This window comes from Oreochromis aureus, linkage group 12 (assembly GCF_013358895.1).
Source record: "Oreochromis aureus strain Israel breed Guangdong linkage group 12, ZZ_aureus, whole genome shotgun sequence".
In the NCBI taxonomy this organism is placed as follows: Eukaryota; Metazoa; Chordata; class Actinopteri; order Cichliformes; family Cichlidae; genus Oreochromis; species Oreochromis aureus.
The window spans coordinates 20,877,024-20,893,444 of record NC_052953.1 but is presented as its reverse complement, the minus strand read 5'-3'; the positions used below and the strand labels follow the sequence as shown (position 1 = coordinate 20,893,444).

At 42.5% G+C, this 16,421-nt stretch overlaps 2 protein-coding genes across 4 annotated transcripts; one reads left to right on the top strand and one right to left on the bottom strand.

Moving 5' to 3' along the window:
- The first annotated feature begins 338 nt into the window (after positions 1–338).
- On the top strand, positions 339–2,413 carry srrd (SRR1 domain containing). 2 transcript variants are annotated; one of them, XM_039620476.1, is made up of 6 exons: positions 339–421; positions 716–756; positions 837–1,030; positions 1,127–1,225; positions 1,460–1,611; positions 1,701–2,413. In XM_039620476.1, exons 1-6 carry the CDS (start codon positions 366–368, stop codon positions 1,939–1,941), a joined length of 783 nt encoding a protein of 260 aa, XP_039476410.1. In that variant the 5' UTR covers positions 339–365; the 3' UTR covers positions 1,942–2,413. The 2 variants fall into 2 exon arrangements, with proteins under 2 accessions (XP_039476410.1, XP_031611308.1); XM_031755448.2 differs by having other exon boundaries at positions 339–624.
- Positions 2,414–2,912: 499 nt separating this feature from the next.
- On the bottom strand, positions 2,913–15,443 carry si:ch211-166a6.5 (clustered mitochondria protein homolog). 2 transcript variants are annotated; one of them, XM_039620474.1, is made up of 28 exons: positions 15,143–15,443; positions 12,975–13,087; positions 12,474–12,645; positions 11,671–11,808; positions 11,425–11,579; positions 11,192–11,346; positions 9,876–9,998; positions 9,544–9,676; positions 9,354–9,446; positions 9,078–9,244; positions 8,712–8,900; positions 8,190–8,627; positions 7,965–8,038; positions 7,756–7,860; positions 7,573–7,673; positions 7,338–7,490; positions 7,192–7,254; positions 6,829–7,058; positions 6,663–6,747; positions 6,350–6,503; positions 6,106–6,245; positions 5,268–5,348; positions 5,058–5,183; positions 4,832–4,941; positions 4,623–4,716; positions 4,405–4,530; positions 4,246–4,319; positions 2,913–4,073 (listed from the first exon to the last, which is right to left on the bottom strand). In XM_039620474.1, exons 1-28 carry the CDS (start codon positions 15,189–15,191, stop codon positions 3,560–3,562), a joined length of 4,155 nt encoding a protein of 1,384 aa, XP_039476408.1. In that variant the 5' UTR covers positions 15,192–15,443; the 3' UTR covers positions 2,913–3,559. The 2 variants fall into 2 exon arrangements, with proteins under 2 accessions (XP_039476408.1, XP_039476409.1); XM_039620475.1 differs by having other exon boundaries at positions 12,975–13,084.
- Positions 15,444–16,421: the final 978 nt, after the last annotated feature.

The window sequence follows — 16,421 nt, the reverse complement described above, 5'->3', positions numbered from 1 at the left end:
AAAGTGAATCAGGAGCTGTAATTTGGGACACACTGGTTAAATAAAATATTAAATAAGTACATACAAACATACATAAAACCACCCTCCAAAGTCCTATATGAGAATCTATTAATAAACAAAATTAGCTAAAAACAACGGGGCAATTTCTAGTTTGCTTCACAATAATATACATAATTATATATAATAATATTTAAAATAAATACAAAAAATTAATGTCGCAGTTTCTTTAAATCAACCGAGCTGTGCATTATTTCTAAAGTAATTTAATGACCGCACACCACCACCAGGTGGATATTATTTGATGGACTACAAATTTGGCGTAACGCCGGAAGAGGAAACGCGTGTTACACCCAAAATATTCCCACATGTTGGTCACTTGTCTACTGAAGAAAAAAAATGCTTTTCGTACTTTGATAACTGGGCGAGTATTTTTTTTTTTTTTTTAATGATATGCTGGGGTATTGGTGCTAAGTTAGCATAAATGTCGGACACCGGAGGGGAGTGGCAGGTGGCTCGGCGACGAAAAGGTGCGTCGAGGAGCTCAAAGTCTCTTCAGGTGTCTGCAGCATGCGGGCAGGAGCCGCTGGACGTCGGGAAAACTGTTAAACGCATCAGAGACACCGTGTATGAAATTAAAGTGTAGCTCAGCAGCAACACCTCGGACGTCTCATCTTCACCACAGTCCCATAACTCTGCTTTTATTCCACCTCTGCAGGTCTGAACTAAGATGCGAAGACTTTTGGCACGATTGGAAGGGTAGGTTTTGCTTTGAAAGTTGGGGTTACCACCAAACATCTGGCTTGCAGCTGTGTGTGTGATTGTCTTTCTGCCTTTAGAGCAGCTCTTGGTGGCGGCATCAGCATCTCTCTCAAAATCTCCAGCGGACAAGGACGCTGAGGACCAGCCGGAGCGGATAACCAAGACATGCCAGCAGCTGGAGTGTGTGTGTTATGGCCTCGGTCCGTTTGCCTCCTGTGTCTCAGCCCGCTACCAGCTTGCCATGTTGCTTCTTCTACTGGAAGCAGGACAGGTCAGGGGAGGCTTCATCATCAGATAGATGACAAACATTCACACCAGACCCTGCTTGTTATACATATTATGTGTCTCCCTGTTAATATCTCTTCAGATTCCTCTAAAGGACTGCTCTGTCTATGATCCAGTCTTCTCCTCTGGAGAGAGAGATGTTCTGAGAGACCTGGGTCTGACTGTACTCTCAGAAAATGAGGTCAGTTGTTGCTCCCTCATGGTTTTTTTTGTCCTGGTAATTAAGTCAAACACTGTTAATAGGCATATACTAAAGAGAACTGTGTCATATAGTACATAAAACTTTACAGTTCTTTCAAATTTCAACTATATTATTATTTATTATCCATTTTATATTGAAAATGGGGACTACAACATTGTTTAGGGGAGTAGACTGTGCAAACAGTGTGTGATCCTGTGTGTCTGTATTGTTCAGGAGGGGAAACGTTTGGTAGAAAAACCCACATTTTTTTACCTTATGCATTGTGGGAAAGCCCTCTACAACAACCTTCTGTGGAAGAACTGGAGTGCACGGGGTCTCCCTCTGATGATAATCATCGGAAACAGCTTCACTGGGATGAGGGAGAGGTTTGTACGAGAAGACACGTGCACGATGGAGTCAACGTTTAAGCAAGAGCAGTGGAGATGAAGTTGACATCTGTCTGTTTCCCCAACAGGACGATCGAGAAAGAGTTTAAGCGAGATTACAGCTACATCAGTAAGGCTGTGGATTTTAGTGTGGAGAGAAAGCTCGCATGCCCATCTCATCTGATAGACGTCTTCAATGACACAGCAGTCATCACATTTCCTTCCAACAGCCTTAACGGTCTCCCACAGTCTACCTGGGCAGAGTCACCTGAGCCACAGTACCAGCACAGCCCTGATTTGGAGATTATACTGAAGGAAACTCGGAGCTGAGGCAGGAGATGGATATGGGACGTTTTTTATTGACTGTTGTCATTCATATGACAATTTTTTTTTTTTTTTTAATGGACCTGTTGTACTTTTACTTAATTATATATGGTGACAATGATGGGTTTTCATATTAAACACTGACCATGTTTCAGAGTTTTCCAGTGAGCTAAAACCTCAGGGATCAGACTGCCCTAAACTCGCTGTTTAAGACCATCAGGGAACCTTAATTTGGTCAGTTCCAGATGTAAGGGACAGAAGCCCCTCCCACTTACTGTTCAAACCCTCTGTTTGTAAGCAGAAGCCAATCAAAAGAAAGCTGGCATAAAATGGAGGGGAGCTAAAACAGCTTCTTTACAAACAGTGACAAATTGAGGGGCTGGGCATGAAGGCCCACTATAAAATAAGGATTATTTTGAACTGTGGACCACGCGATCTATTCAAGAAAAGCACAAGAATTAAATTGTTGAATAACAAATCCTGCTCATAAAGTCTGACTTTATTCAGCTGTAACAAATTCTTTAATAGAACTAACATTTTATATATCTGGTCCTGAATTAGCCACGATACAACCGAAGTATGCAAAAGAGCATATCTGAACACACAATGTTGAAGCAGGTGAGATTCAGCAGCAGAAGACCACACCGGCTGTCACTCTTGTCAGCTAAGAACAGGTAACTGAGGCTACAATTCACATGGAAAGTGATTTGCATGGATCCGTCCTGCCTTATATCTAGAATTCAGGCTCGTAGTGTTGTTTGGGAGATTTTCTTGACACTTATTTGGCTCTTTAGTGCAAACTGGGCATTATTTAAACACCACAGTGCCCATCTTCTGATGGCTGCTTCAAGCAAAATAACATGTCACAAAGCTCAAATCATAAACTGGTTTCTTGAATACTGTAACTCAATTGGTCTCCACGGTCAGATGTTCAAAACAAAACAAAAACCCACATCCCACCAAGAAGCAAACACACATTAGCGTGTTACAAAAATGTAACTTTATCAACTCCACAGATTTTTATTCATATTCACATGAATGGAAATTCTCATAGGGTTGAACTGTTACATTGGTAATTGAAGTATATAAAGACAATAAGTTGTATTTCTTATGTTTGAACCAGTCAGATTCAACTTTATATAGAATAGCAAGATTTTATAAAAGCTAACCCTTTTTATTTTACAGTCTTCTACCTTCCAGTGCTTCAGCTCACCTGTGTACAAATAGAACTTCAAATTTGGTCGGTTTATTAGGACACATGCATCCTGATTTACAGATGAATAGAGTTGATACCTTTAAAATTCACATTAACATGATATAAAGTCATGTCATGTAAGTGCATTTAAAAAAAACAAAACAAAAAAAACCAAAAACAAAAAAAAACAAAAACCTGAAGGCACACTTTTTAATACACAAGGTAAAAAGTTTATTATTGAAAAAAACAAAACAAAAAGGTTAAACCCTCTTAGAGTCAGTACTAGGGTAAAATCTTCAGCATAAAGTAATACTCATTCTGTCCTTCTTGTTCATTGGATCAAATTTCATCAGGAAATACTGGAAGAGCTTTTAATCTTACAGCAGTGACTTTGGAAAACTCGATTACAACTCTTTGTTTGCTTCGTGATCATTCTTCAGCTGTTCCATCGGCAGTGCTGCCATCTTCTTCTCCATTTACGGCTGTAGCTTTGCCTCTGGACTTTGAAACAACATCTGCCCAGCTCACGCCACTTCTCAGGGCCGATGGGCTTGCAGAGACGTCCATCTTTCCATTTATTTCGCCTGAGCTTGACTCCATCTCATCATTTACTGTGTTGACCTTATCAGAGACCGCTTTGTCACCTTCTGCACTGGTTTTCTCCTTTTGCTGGTTTTGCTCAATCACATGACCATTAGCTGAAACCTTCCCAGTGCTCTCCAGAGATCCTTCTACTTGTTGGTCCTGCTGGCACTTGCTTGTATCCTCTGCTGCTGGGTTTCCCCCACCCTCTGGTTCCTTCCCACATCCCGTTTCTCGATCTGAACGTTTCCCTCCTCCATTCACAGCCACTGAGCCGACATTAGGTAGTTTAAGTCCCAGCTCTTTCACCACTGCAGCCTTTAGCTCCAGATGCTTCTGCTTATACTCCTGGAACCTATTGCTGTGAAAACAGTCATGTCATAAGTGGGTTTATACATAAGAAATGCTAATACTGAAGTAAGCCACATACAATCCAACTAGAATTTAAAACATCATTTCTAAAGTCCATTTTTGAGACGTGCATTGTCACATTGCTTTAACACTGGGTATGCCATCCCACTATGAATATTTACCTCTGTGTAATGTTCCTGATCCCCGTAACAAGAACCATCTGCTCCAGAATAATGTCGGATGTTGGACTGAGACACTGGGGGAAATTGAGAACAATGGGGTTTAGCATGCTTTACTTTTTCCTTTGAAAGAGAGAGTCGCGTATGCTCTCAGGCACCTACCTCCACAGTTGCCTCTGTGCACTCAGCTCCTGCCTGTCTGAGAGTGCGTTCAACCTTCACTGCTTGCTTGGTTATGGTGGACAGGAAGTCTTTGCTGCAGCGTGTTTGTGGGTGATCCTCTCCAAACTAAAGAAAGGGGGGGGGGGGGGAAGAGGCATTAATTCCATGCAAATACAGTCAGTCACCCACTTTGCTTCCTCTCTCACACTTTTACTGACCAGAGAGGTAAAGGCAGTCAAGGCCTCTTTCTCATGTGTCATAGCATTTCTGTAGTCACCCTTACTGCACATCCACTGGGCCAACAAGTGCTGACTGCACAGACAAGGAATCAGGGAAAAACATGGTCATGTTTTGGGGAGAGACGATAATAGACAAAAGAACTGACTTTTTATTCAAAATATCATCAGGAGTATAAATCACATCTTACTTGAGAGCAGTCTGTATACATGTGGGGCCAAAGAAGGAAGTGTTGAGTCTTAGAGCATTCTTTAGGAACTGGCCTGTCTGATCTTCTGCTAGCACCAGCCCAAGGCAGTTCTGCAAGAAGAAAATGTTAGCACTTTCATATAGTCATTTCACTTTTCATTATATTGTCAAAAGCTTTTCTTCTGAGCATTCCAGACTGAGGTGATTATCTAGTGCATCAAACCTACATCCAGTGTTGCTGTGTATGGATGGTCTTCTCCGTGCACTGTAAGCATTAACAAACGAGCTCTGAGGAAACACTTCTGTGCCAGGGCAGTCTCCCCTCCAGCATACACATACACACCCAAGAGGGCCTACATACAAAAACAATGGCAGTTATGACTTTGCGATGACTGGATAAAGTACACTCTAATATACAAATGTGTAGCTATACTCACATATTGCTGAATCGTGTTTGGATGATCAAAGCCGAGCACCCTCTCACTGATGACAACTGCCTTCAGCTGGACACTGCGGGCCTTAAGGACAAAGAAAGTCAGATGAGAAATTGATAGTTTCATCTATATTAAAAGGAACAGTTTAGGGAGAGAGCAGTGCATACATGTCTACATCCATCAAGCAAAAGAAGCATGCAATGCACATGAGACAAACCAAATGAACAAAAATACAGGATTCACCTTACACCTACAGCAGCTGCTCAGCCACGGAAACCCGTGTCATGAAGCTCCTGATGCAGTTTTTGTGCAGATGTTAATGTTTTATAGAGGCTGATTGGTGAGTCAGAGCCTTTGTGACCCTGCTCTAACTTTGTGGTCTGACACACTGTGGCCGAGTTGCTGTGGTTCCCAAATGCTTCCACTTTGCAATAATGCCACTTACAGTCTATGGTGGAATATTTAGGAGGGAAGAAATTTCACAGACTGACTTGTGCAGCAGTGGCATCCTATTCCAGCACCATGCTCAAATTCAGTGAGCTCTTTAGAATGACCCAATCTTTCAGTAATGTTTGTTGCAGACAGGATGAGCAGGTATTTGGTTTACACACCTGTGACAATGGGACTGAAAACACCTGAATTCAAAGATTAAAAAGGTGTGGCCCAATAATTCGTACATATGGTGTAGCTAATGCTGCGGTGTTCTCTCAAATGCGGCATAAATGATTTTTTTTTTTAAAGATCCAGTAATTCAGTAAAGCCGTCTTATTATTTTCGCCTCTATTATGTGTTAATGTTTGCGGCTAACAAAAACACAGAAACTGTTGATCAGTCAGCATACCTCAGCCGTTTTCCCCTGGAGGAAAGCCACCTTGGCCAGCAAGGTGTGGCAATAACCAGCCTCAGGGTGCAGATCGTCACACGCTCTACCATACAGGTAAACCGCATCTTTTAACTGCTCATGGGCCTGATCCAGCAGACCTGCAATCATAACACAAAGCTTATTTTTCAATCAATTCACACTGCGGGGAAGAAAAAAGATAAAATCGAGACAATAGTCTGCAGCAGTTGGACTTGTGACTCACCCTTCTGAATGGAGATCTGTCCAGCTTGATATACTTTAGAGGCATCCACAGTTGGCATGTGAACGTGCTTGACAACAGGGATCATGTTGATGATGTCCTCTGGACCAATAGGAGCTTTGTTTTGGTTGTCAAAGGAGTAGTCTCTCAGTCTCAACTAGTGTGGATACAGGATTAAAAAGTGCCTTTCCCTTTTAATATACAGAATTGGATTTTTAAAAGCTAATTTTGCAACTAAAATGTTCATATTAATATCTATATCCTTTACTTGGACTGACACATTTAAAACTGCATTCATATTTCAGGTGTCTGTTACCTGTACACCAGTCTTTAAACAGAACTCTCTGAGCAAGGAGAGCTTCTGCAGGCCGTAGTGCTCCACCAGGTAGTTTGGACTGGAGCTGTTCCACAAAAAACAGGTTGTCCTCAAATTGATCCTCTATTAGATAACAAATGCATGTGGAGAAAGGTCATGCCCTCACCCCAGGCTGTCAGAGACGTATGTTTCAGCAGCATCCTGGCAGACCAGGTTCCACAGCTCGGCTCCCGTGAGTGTGCTCCAGGGTGAGCTTTCAGAGGCCCCGGCCCCTCGGCCACGCCGTCTTGACTTCTTCTTAGTATCCTCTCCTACAGAGGTGGGCGAGAAGTGGGGAACAAATAGGCAGCTAAGGAAGTGACTGACGGCTGCGGAGAGACTCGGCACATCCACGCCCTACAGAGACATGAATGGAGGCTTTAGTTCATTCCTTGGAAACCACACCTGCTGCCTTTTTAAAAAGGCAAGGTGTGAAAACATGGGTGATTAATTGGAGTTCTCATCAAGACACATTTTTTTAAAAAAGTACCTGGAGGAAACTGTTGAACACCCTTCTTGTTGAACGAATAAAAATTTCAGCTACGACCGTTCTCTGGTGAAAACAGGAAGGAGGATGTAAGAAACCAGCATCACCATAAAGACCGAGTTAGGCTTTGTTTGTAAAGCTAAACGAACCATTATATGCCTCAGGTGCTCCTTGTGTTCTGACTGGGCAATAGCCTTGAGCACATGGCCCAGGTACCGGAGGTTGATGCCTCTCTGATGTAGAGCATTTTTCAGAGTAACTCCGTCCATTGGTGCCTCACTGCTGTGTAAACAACCCTCCAACTGCAGACACAAACATGAATCTAGTGAACATGTTCGTTTTCAGAAGACACCATTTGGAGCACATTACTCTGGATGCACTTACAAAAGCTGGTATCTGGTGTGTGATGATGAAAGCTGCCGCTTCCCTCAGTAACCGTTCCTGCAGCTTTGTTGATGCGCTTTCCCCCGGAGGAAATGCTACCCCTAAAATTTGTACAAGAAGCGTGTCATGATGCGTTCTAATAAGAGCCCTGCTATAGGGTACTTGTGTAGCTAGTCTGCATACCTGGAGAAAATACATTTGGGTTAAAGCGCATCTCAAAGAGGATGTCACTAACTGAGCCCACGTCTTTACACGCAGCTCGGACGGCAGCAGTGGCTCGAGAGTCACCTGTGAAAATAGAAAAAGAAATAAATAACAACTTCACTTCGAATGTGTGGAAGTACAGCTATGATTTCAGTGTCCATTCAGTAAGAACTACTAACACTTCTTACCAGATGTGGCACATTCTTCAAATCCTCCATTTTCATCCAACAGCTCCCTGACACGCTGAGTGAACTCGTAATGTCTTTTTAAAAAAAACAAAAACAAAAAAAAAACCACACCCACACACACACACACACACACACACACACACACACACACACACACACGAGAGAAACTTAAACTTCATGAAGACTTAAAAGCTTAAAATAAATCTTCTCTGATTTACTACTCACTTGTGTTGACTGAAAGCTTGCATCAGCTCTGGCCTCAGTCTGCAGAGGCCATGAGGAAAACTCCTTGGAAGGTCAGTATTTGCATGATAATCCTCTGGCCAACCTTCTTTTATACAGTCATTCTTATTCTCATCCTCATTACAGCTTTTATTACTCTCCTCTTCTCCAGTCACTGTGCAGCTTTCCATCTGTGCCTCTGGACAGAAGTTGGCATCAGCTGGGAAACTTCTGAAAACATCTAATAAGTAGAACCTCCCATCAGCTCCCAGCAGCCCCTGTGCATCCACCGAGGTGAAGAGTGGCACCTGGTGACCTTTGGGTGCCAGGACAACATGTCTCTGCAGCGAAAGGGACTTAGCTGCATGAGCTAACAGTTCTAGTAGTCGTCTGCGATGGGGAGACTCTTGCGGTCCTGCATTTACACCATACAGCAAACCTCTGAAGATCGAATGAGACAGGCAGCATTAAAATCTGAAGATTTAATACCATTAAACATTCTAAAAACACCTTTAGAGGGCGTACCTTGAAGCAGGAGCAGTTCCCTGGTCCTGCTCCGAGCCCTCCAAGCCAGGGGCCAGACCCTGGGCAGACAGGCGAACCCCTCTGTAGTCAACAATGGCTGTGGGTATAGTGTGCAACCCCTGCAACCCCTGCAGACCCTCCAAGTCACTGTAAGCCTGCACACCTTTAAGCTCCAGCCTCTGAGCAGCCCTGCAAATACAAGGAGGAGGATAAAAATTATCAGCGCCAATCAAAAATGCACAACTACTATGCAAGAGTCATCTTATCACACACAACATGGAATGAATCATATATCTATCTATATATCTGCCATTAGAAGCAAAGGGCATCAGGTTGTCTTGTCATTTTTAGGGAGTTTGCACTTACCTGCGACCCCTTTCACCACCAAACACTGCACTTGCTGCCCCCTGGCTCATGAAAAGGCCACCCCACAGGAAAGCTGGATCCTCTGGGTTTCCATTAACTGGCTCAACAAAACCGTCTACCACAGTCTCGGCCCCTTGCATAACAGCACTCACAAATGCACTGTTGACCTAGGAAAAAAGGTAGGAATGAAAGGTATAAGAAAGTGAATTTAAAAAAAAAAAAAAAGAAAGAAAAGCAACCTATTACATCAAGCCAAATGACAGCTTCTAGATTTACCTGAAGTACTGCTTTGTCTCTCTGCAGCCTCTCCTCCAGACTTCCTTGAGGAAGATCTCTGGCTGCTTGTAGCTCCTCATTCCAGTCTGGAGGCTGGGTGTAAACAATGGCATGCGTAATTAGGATCACTGCCAACAGCAAACTGCTGCCAGCAACCATCTGAAAACAACTGTCTTCTGCTATAAACAACCTGTGTTGCTGCCTGATCATCTACTCCCAGTCTGCTGAAGGTGTTTTTGTGAGTGCGTGTAGAGCATGGAGGACCGAGCCAACTCAGCGTGTGATAGGGTGTAGGCATCACCTCTACTGGTGGTTGCAGAGGCCTAAAAAGTGGGTGGGGTGGGGGGGGGGGAGGAGAAGAAAAAAAAAAAAAAAAAAAAAAAAAAAAAAGCTTTAATCCAAATACCATTCACTTGGTCATTTTCAAAGCAATATATACATTTCTTTTGCCAATACAAAGGCTGGAAGGGATGCATATTCAAAGTACTGCAGTACTCACTCTATAAAGAACAGTGTTGTTACCTGTTTTTGAGTGTGGTAAAAGTTTGTTTGAAGGCAGGACTAATGTGACAAAGCAAGTCGGTTAAACAGTGACAAACTGGAGAGGACTGTGCAGGACGAGGATCAAAAACATCCTCTGTGGACCTGCAAAAGATGACAGAGAGAGAATATGATTAAACCAACTTGGATGCGATTGTTCCATTTTCTTTTTTGTGTGCATTGGCCCTGCTTGGCCCAGAAAGTATGCAGGTAGGTACATATCCAATTCTGAAAGAGGTTCATTAGCAACAGGTCAGCAACATGATTGGGTATAAAGAAAGCATAAGTAAAGTTGGCTAGAGTTTCACCAAAAAAACCCCAAACCAAACAACCCACACCTCAAAAAAACTGCATCTACAAACTGGAAAATGTCAGAACAATGTTCTTCAACATAAAAATTGTCAAGACTTTTTATATCTCATGATCTACTCATCATCAAAAGACACATACAGCATCTGCTACAACAACATGCCTTCATAGTTGCAGAGTTCAGGTGCTGACGTGCTGCAGTCGAAATCTTTTACCAACTGAAAACATTTGGAGCATTATGAAAGGTGACCCAGGACTGTTGAGCAGCTAGACACTCCTCTCACAAATGTCCAGCAGCTGGCCTCCTCAGTTTCCAGAGTTTAAAGAAGAGGGGATGCTACAGAGTGGGAAACATGGCGCTGACACACATTTTGAGTTCTGTTGCTGCCATCTGATTCTTTCGTAAAACAAAGTACATTTTCTCAAATTCTTCTTAAGTGCCTTCCTAAATCCAGGCCAATGTACCATATTCCAGCCCTCCTCTTCCTATAATGTGTCCACACAATCTTGCTCGCCTGTCATTCTTATGTAGTGAGCTTTTGTCTTCTTTTTAAAAGTTAAACAGTCAGTTGTTCTGTGTGCGATATTCTTGTCATCTGCATACCTCAGGTTATTAATAAAGGTGCCCACCAACCGCATTGCCTGTCATTCCATCAATCTCATGTATGATGTACTCACAGTACAGAGAAAATTAGGTCAGGTGACAGCACACACCCTTGCCGTACACCTTCAGATTTTGATAAATTCTCCTATGTCATTGAAGCAGTTTGTTCCCAGTAGAGGTTCTTTATAACTGTTAAGTCTTTCCTGTCAACATTCAGAGCTAATAACAACAACCAATGAAATATTCATCACTGCTTGTGTCAAAGGCCACAATCAAACAAAGTACAACATGAGTATAAGGATTGTCGGTTGTGTATTATTAGCCTGCTGTTGTTTTTCTCACCACCACAGAAAGTAGTTTGATTAAATAAAAAGAATTTCTTTACCTATTTAGGAAGAAACCTTTTGGGCAGGATGTGATGTCACAGCGTCGCCCCTCCATTGTAACCGCAGTGATGTACAGGAAGTCCCCCTGCAACTTCCTGTGTCCTGGAGGAGGGTTCCAGCAGCTAAGAGACAGGTCTTTTAGGTAACTGGGGGCCTGATGAGGAAAAGGTGATGCAGAGTTAGTGAATGTGTTTAGGTGAAACAACTAAAAAGATTCCAGTTATTTGTGCACCTCTGGTTGGGAGCTATGTGGAAGGAGGGCCATGAGCGGTCTTTCTGAGGAACCAGGGAGGAGATACTCAGGCGGAGCTCCATCCTGGCTGGTTGAGTCAGTTTTTGTGTGGCTTAGAGAGCGCTTAAGGCTCTTTCCATTGTGCACGCTAGATTCTACATTGGAAACAAAGATTCGACTGAGTTAGAGGCCATTTTTGGTGTACACGTTACAATTTGTCTAAATGCATAGGTTGTGTGCGTTTACCTGGTATTTGTGTATGTGTGAGTGCCTCCAGTACGCTAGGTGAGCGTCCTTCTCTCAGTGCATCCTGAGGGCCAAATGCTCTCAGCAGCTCAAGCACACGAGCCAGATGCACTCTGGCTGAGCGGAAAGTGTAAGGCTCTGAAAAGACATGTGCTGGTTAACAGAAAATTTAGATCGACCAATTATTAAACTCTCAGCAATACGTCAAAGATCTGACAACCACGTGAAAATGATCAGCCCCGTTTTCACAGAACAAGCCGTACGAAGATTGAGGAAGAAGATACATAAAGAATGTGCTCAAGGGTACATTGTTTCAGCAGCTAGAGGATGAGAGTGAAATACTTGAGTTTGCACTTAGTTGTAATCTTTGCAACCATAAATCTCTGCATCTATAAACCCTTGTGTGATGACTCAGAAAAAGTGAGTCAAGTGTTTACATTGAGCCAAGATAGACTTAAGCGTCTGTGGAGGAGAAAGGGTGAGAGTGTGGTGAAAATATGGATAGGATTATTATTAAAATGAACAAGCTTTGAACATAATTGTGCTCTGGAATGCTCTCCCTCCAAGCTCGAGGTCTGCTAAAAACTCAAAAACAAAAAACTGTCAGACTTGCGTTTGGTTAACTTTTTGTGACTTTTTCCTCAAAAAAGGTGCTACAGAATTACAACGTTAATAATGTGTAAATGGGTTGAATTATCAAAAGAATAAAACAGGCAGTAATTAACTTAATAAGAAATTCGCCAATATGTAAGAACTGTTCAGTGGTTGCCAAAGACAGCTTATTAAAATCAGAAACATGATACCTTCCACAAGGCGAAGGATGGCACCTGCTTTAAGACCCTTGACGTTTTGAAGTTGAGCAAGGGGATCCAGAGTTGCCCCGGCTAGTGTGAGTGAGAGGTTGGAGCGTGGGCACACCTCATTCCTCGAAAGCAGAGTCATTACTGCATCTTGAACAAGCCAAAAGCCATGGACCTACAGAGATGAATTTTTAAACACACCAGTTAAATCCAATCTGCAAACACTCAAATATCTACTTGTGATGAGAACTTCAGACATACAGAATTATCCACAGTGGCAAATATAACAAAGGATAAAGATGGTAAACCATAAATACATAGTTCCAGCCTAATTTTAATTTCAATGTTATTTTTATATATAGTGCCCAATCACAGCGATTATTACCTCAAGGTGCTTTATATTGTAAGGTAAAGACCTTACAATAATAGCGATCACCGCTTAAACCCCCCCCCCCAAAAAAAAACAAACAAGGAAAAATAGCAATGGATTGTGAGAGTCAGTACCTGCAGCTCAAAGGGCTCTACTCCTGCTCCCTGGATCTTCACAGAAAACGATGTGACGTCATCTAGGCGAATACTGACAGCATTGTTTCCAACGGTCACGCTGTTTGCATCTGCTTGAAGGAGAAATCAGAGGAACAGATTCAACAGAATGATCAAGAGTTCTGCAAAAGGAGCAGAACATATCATTCAGTTTCCAGAACAGCTGAGATTCTGTTGACATGCCTATAAAACAGAATGAAACACCTGCTAATCATTAAATCATCATCATCATATCTGATCACAAAAATTTTGAAGGACAGCAAAAAGTAGTGTCAAGTTTGGGTGATTTACATATCTGTGAAGGCACCATTTATGTTGAAGTATTTTATTCCCTTTTTCAGGGAAGGCCTTGCTTCCTTCAGCGAGACAAACAATATCTTTTGCACCCATTTGAGCAGCATGTCAGAAAAAGCCTGCAGTCCAGACCTGCCACCCACTGAAACATCTGGCACATGATTAAAAGAAAAATATGACAAAGAAGGCCCTGAACTGTTGAGCAGCAAGAATGAAAAACCTTTCAGCAGCAGCTGGTCCCCTCAGTTCCCAAACACTTGCAGGGCTGTTTTAGAAGAAGCGGAGACATGCAGCACGGTGGGAAACGAGCCCGACTTTTATGAAATGTGTTGCTCGAAGTATATACTAAAAAGAAAGAATACAGCTTCTCAGCTGTAACATTTGGCACATTCTTGCTGTACTACTTGCAAATCATTGCTTTCCTTTTATATTTTACCTATCGTGCCGACGCAGGGACTCAATCTGGGTAACATTCATAATACTCTTGCTCAGTGGCCACTTTTAAAACAGAGTCGAACAACAAAGGAATAGTAATCATTACTTATCACGTTCGTCCCACTAATTTACTCTAAAATGAGTGCGAGCTAGGATGGAAAGTTGGTGTGTAGCAGAGTGCCTCAAGGAGAGTGAATTTATACAATGAAGAGGGGAAAGTAAAAAAAAAAAAAAGAGAAAGGAACGTGGGGAGTGTCTAGCTTTTACACACACTTGCAGAACTAGGGAAAACAGGACTTGGCGTGTTCCACTAATGGAAGTGTGACTAAACCTGTTGCATTTGCATACCGGCCTACATGTCATCTCAGAGTGAAGGGACAGCCAACACCCAACGCCGCTATGTAGATAAAAGCAGCAAACTGTGACACAAAACTAAAACCTTGGCGATGGATCAGGCTTGTTTGCAAAGATGCATTCACACAATGGCTACTAAAACGTAACATGCACATTGCAGATTCCAAAAATAACATTGATCTTATCTCTGGCTACTGTCATTCATTCACTCTGCAGCACAGCCACAACTCTTGCTGTCAATCTGGGACTACTTTGCAACTGGAAAGCACCCAAAACAATAGCAGTTTGTGATTGGCTGACAGAATGTCCCTCCTCTCCACTTCTCTTTTGGAGCTTGTACAGAGTCTATATTGGCATTGATTCCTGAGGTTGGCTTGCACTATAATCGAGCTATGAAGCAAAGAAATGTATATGCTACAGCGCATTCATGGTAACGATGCAAAACGGTAATTGTCAAAGCATTCCTCTGTACTTTGAAATTACCTAACCTGACAATCACAGTGCAAAGATTAATGACATTATTTTTGAAAGAAAAACGCCCTCGGGGCAATTTAATTGGTGACAGGCTAGCGCACATTCTACCTTAATTCAATCATCATGTTATGTGCGAGAGGAGTGGCAACACGTTAGGAGGAGAGAAGTTAGGAGGTCCTCACAAGAGTGTGGCAACTGTTTTGGACAAAAATCAAGAAAGTGTGTAGAGTTTCACTTCTTAAAAAGGTTGTAAGTGGACATTTTATAGCACTTACACATCTGTGTACGTATTCCTATTGATTTTATCTGCATCACAGCACGTGTGTATGCGTGTGTGGCACTCAATAAATGCGTAAAATACACAGCAGGAGATGCTTCAAGTGGTCAGGAAGTTGGTAAAAGCAGAAAAGTAGCACCGGCCATGTTCAGAGCAGCAGTACAGTGCTGGAATCTCTCACCCTCCACACATTCTCCTGCTACAGGAGACTCCCCTCGCACACGCACAAAAAGGAAGAAAGTGCCAAAGAGAGAGGAGCGCACACGTAAAACATATCCCACAGACTAGTTCTTACCAGCCTTGGCTTGATTTCTTCCTCCTCCTCTCCTCACTTTGTCCTTCATGGCTGCCTGCTGAAGTTTTTCCTGGAGCTGTCTTCTTGTGTTTTACTTCTTCTGTGGTGGAAGCTGCTACCAAGCAGTCGTGTTTAAAAACTCCCGAAAAAAAGACCGAGAGAAGACAAGTGGAAACGCGCAGTGCTACAGACTGAAGGTAAAATGCCTGTTCAGGACTGCAACTAGTGCCCCTGTCTACAAAGCAAACTTAGCTTATCTGCTCTCCTTGTGTAAAAAGCCACACCCTCCTTTTATTGCTCCACACAAGCTCATTACTCCGGCAGTCTCACACGCTTGTTGGACTGGGTGTGTCTCTGTTCACTCCTCCCTCCAGAAGCCCTGGAGTAGAAGTGAGAATTAAAGACTGCTTTGACACCAGTCCAACAAAAACTGCTTTTGAATCTAAGTGTTTTATGTTGCATTATGTGGAAGCTCGCTCAGCGCATTGGTCCACACATGTCCAGATGTTAACAAAAGCAAATGATGAAGCCGTGTTCTGTAATCTAACGCCAAGTGAGTGCTGCTGGGTGCAGCTTCTGCGCTTCTTCATTTGTGACAAGTTTACTCAGAGTCTGCAGAAAATACAACCGTGAGAAAGCTACCCTTCCACAAATGGGTGTGCCCGTGTGTGACTTGGTTACTCATCTCTGTTGGAAAGCGTACACATACTACAGTCACATTTTACGCATACCTGTGCAGATTTCAGCCCAAACACGCACTAAGATTTCTGGGTTCGGCTGCTACAATCTCATAAAACTATGTTTTAGTCATCTACAGTGTGCTCGGGGTGGTGTTATAAAACATCTCTCAGCTGAAAGTCAGGGAAGTTAAGCATGCATCTGGACAAAAGTCAGCTGCTTGTCACTTCTGCCATATTTGCCATATTATAAGATATCCCCACAAGATCGAAATATCCCAGGTTATGGTGGATAATGGCTTTTTGACACTCGTCACGTTTAGGTTCTTGTATATAACTGGATGAATGCACAAGTATCAGAGTAGGGTACACCTCGTTTCCACCACAGTGAAATGCGGGACGTAAACGTAACGTTACCTTCAGGAGCCCCTTGTAGATTTAATTTTGATTACGAAAATGTAGCTCTTTAGCTCATGTTTTGTGATACTATTCCTTGGGCTTTAATGTAACTGCTCTTAAAATAACCTATAAGAAATATATAAAAAATACTTTAATGATAAAGATGCGTTTATTTTATTTTGTAAAGACTAATACTAACACTA

Coding starts and splice junctions, on each gene's coding strand:
- si:ch211-166a6.5 (XM_039620474.1), bottom strand. CDS start 15,191: ATGAAGGACAAAGTGAGGAGAGGAGGAGGAAGAAATCAAGCCAAGGCT. Junction 13,088..15,142: donor AAGAAATCAAGCCAAGGCTG/GTAAGAACTAGT, acceptor TTCTCCTTCAAG/CAGATGCAAACAGCGTGACC. Junction 7,255..7,337: donor AGCACCTGAGGCATATAATG/GTTCGTTTAGCT, acceptor TGTTTTCACCAG/AGAACGGTCGTAGCTGAAAT.
- srrd (XM_031755448.2), top strand. CDS start 482: ATGTCGGACACCGGAGGGGAGTGGCAGGTGGCTCGGCGACGAAAAGGT. Junction 757..836: donor CTTTTGGCACGATTGGAAGG/GTAGGTTTTGCT, acceptor TTCTGCCTTTAG/AGCAGCTCTTGGTGGCGGCA. Junction 1,226..1,459: donor CTGTACTCTCAGAAAATGAG/GTCAGTTGTTGC, acceptor TGTATTGTTCAG/GAGGGGAAACGTTTGGTAGA.